The 2,588-nt window shown below is 34.2% G+C and overlaps 1 protein-coding gene across 1 annotated transcript; it reads left to right on the plus strand.

Moving 5' to 3' along the window:
* The first annotated feature begins 1,319 nt into the window (after positions 1-1,319).
* LOC122242022 (olfactory receptor 2A12-like) lies at positions 1,320-2,261 on the plus strand. The gene has a single exon (XM_042998987.1). It carries the CDS (start codon positions 1,320-1,322, stop codon positions 2,259-2,261), a length of 942 nt encoding a protein of 313 aa, XP_042854921.1.
* Positions 2,262-2,588: the final 327 nt, after the last annotated feature.

Here is a 2,588-nt window from a genome sequence, read left to right on the forward strand (position 1 = left end):
AGACAGCTCTAGATTAAAGAGTATAAATCAGAGCCATCCTCTCTTGCTTTGAGCCCTAGTATCAACAATAAGGAATTGCAGATAATTTTCAAATACTACAATCTTTGTAGCACAGTTTTCCATTGCAGAATAGAAATAAAAATAAAAACCACATCATATTATTATTTGTGAAAATTAAGTTAATCCAAATAAGGAATTTTATAAGTGTAAGAAAACAAATTTACAATAACTGTATATTTACTATTATATCATGAGCATGATTCTCATTTTATTGTGGATAAAATAGTTTCAAAGTACTTCAGTTTTTCTGTTGTTATTATTTATCATGTTATAACTTTTCCATAAATAACGTCATGCCATTTGGAAGAGCCAAAGAGGTATACAGTGGATATAGAGTGTGTTTTGGAATTACAAAATGGTTTAAATTTATACATATTGAGAGGTGAATACAATGGGTATATTTAAAAAAATATTTTTATATATGATTTAAAAGAGACTGGGTAGTGCATTACTTCAAGGCAAAAGATTTTCTTTCTGCCAGAGATGGTTCTTTAACAGTGTAACTGGTGAAAATTAAAATAAGTTGGATAATTCATTTATTTCTCATGCCAAAGGCATATAATTTTGTTTAATTGTGTTGAAGTTTGAATTACGAGTAAGTCTATACTAATATGTGCCTTTATTTTTCTCTAAACCTTGAAGCCTATGTAACATATTCTTGTAATGAAAAGTTGTGTACAGCCAAGTGAGCCTCTCATCTCTGCATTGGAAACATGAACAATATCCATCTTTGCTACATTAATGAGTTTAACAAACTCACTAAAGTCCTCTGACGTCATGTAAGATATCTTAAAATGGTTGTTTCACATTTTGACAACCATCTCAGAAAATTATGAAAGGTCCAGTTATAAGCTTCCATATTCCAAATAGTCAATGTTAAGATAAAAAATCAGCACTTCTTAAAAACTTGGTCTGTACATGTAAGCCATGTCTGTACAGGAGCAACCAAAAACTTATCCATAATTTGTATGTGTGTGTTTGTATCTGTGTGCACATGTTTATGTTTTTGTGTAATTATTTTTTTGGAGTTAGAATGGAAACATGTTTTATTCTAACATATGAAATAATTTTTCAAACTTACTTTATCAATTCATGAATGTAAGGAAGTTTTCAAAAGCAGGATAATTTACTCCTTAAGTTATTAAATATACACCCTGCAATAGTATATTGATAATGTTAAAGTATCGGTGTGTCTTTGTTTTTTCACCATAATTGTTTGTTCTCAAAGGATATTTCTTCTGCTCACATCATCACTCAACATGGCTCAGAAAAATTTCAGCACCATCACCGAGTTGGTTCTTGTTGGGTTTTCAAATCACCCTCAAGCTGAGATTCCCCTCTTCTTCCTCTTCTCTGTGGTCTACCTGGTCAATCTCTTTGGAAACATAGCTCTTATCATCTTAGTGGCAATTGATTCCTGTCTCCAGACACCCATGTATTTTTTCCTCTGCCACTTGGCCTTCCTGAACATATTTTACACCACAACTGTGGTCCCCAAGATGCTCTTCAACCTCCTTGCCTCTAAGAAAGTTATCTCTTATGAATTCTGTCTTGCCCAGACCTATATCTCCCTGTTGATGGGAGCAGCTGAATGCATTATTTTGGCAATCATGGCTCTGGACCGTTACATGGCCATTTGTGACCCTCTGCGATACCTGCTTATTATGAACTGGTCTATGTGTGTGCAGCTCATTCTGGGAGCATGGACCATCAGTTTCTTTGCTTCAGTGGTGCCCCTCTACTTCACCATACTTCCCTTATGTGGCCCTTATATTGTTGACCATATTTTTTGTGAAGTACCTGTTCTTCTTCATATGTTCTGTGCTGATACATCTCTGCAGGAGACGATGATGGTTATAGGTGCATCTGGTACCCTCTTGCTCCCCTTCTTCCTTATTACTCTCTCTTACCTACGCATACTGGTTGCTGTGATGAGGATGCACTCAACAGAGGGAAGGAAAAAGGCTTTCTCTACCTGCAGCTCCCATCTCACTGTGGTTACTGTTTATTATGGAACAGGTATATTCATGTACATGAGACCTAAATCTCTATATTCAGCTGAGGGTGATAAATTGATTTCCCTTTTCTATGCTGTCATCAATCCTGCTTTGAACCCACTAATCTATAGTCTGAGGAACAAGGAAGTGAATGGGGCTTTGAAGAGAGTCTTAGAAAGATGGCCAGTGTCTCAAGGCAAATGATACTTTCTTGAGATTCCAGTAAACAGAATTTTTATATATTGATATACTTGTTAAAAACTGACATTAAAAACTTAATTAATTACAATTTTGTGTGACTCTATGTTACAATTATTGAAAATATATCATTCATTTCTGACAGTCACAATTGTGACCCTCTTTTTCATGACTGTTAATGTATTTTACTGGTATTAAATATTGCTACATAATGATACATTATTTTACAACATGCAAGTCTAACTTGTGAGAAAAGTGAAATTAAAACTTCAAGGCAGCTTTTCAGATTCTACATTTTCACATAGCCTCTATATTTTAAAATTCAATAACTGT

This window comes from Panthera tigris, chromosome A1 (genome assembly GCF_018350195.1).
Source record: "Panthera tigris isolate Pti1 chromosome A1, P.tigris_Pti1_mat1.1, whole genome shotgun sequence".
Classification (NCBI taxonomy): domain Eukaryota; kingdom Metazoa; phylum Chordata; class Mammalia; order Carnivora; family Felidae; genus Panthera; species Panthera tigris.

Bases quoted from the DNA above. Each gene is read 5' to 3' on its own strand.
- LOC122242022 (XM_042998987.1), top strand. From the start codon at position 1,320: ATGGCTCAGAAAAATTTCAGCACCATCACCGAGTTGGTTCTTGTTGGG.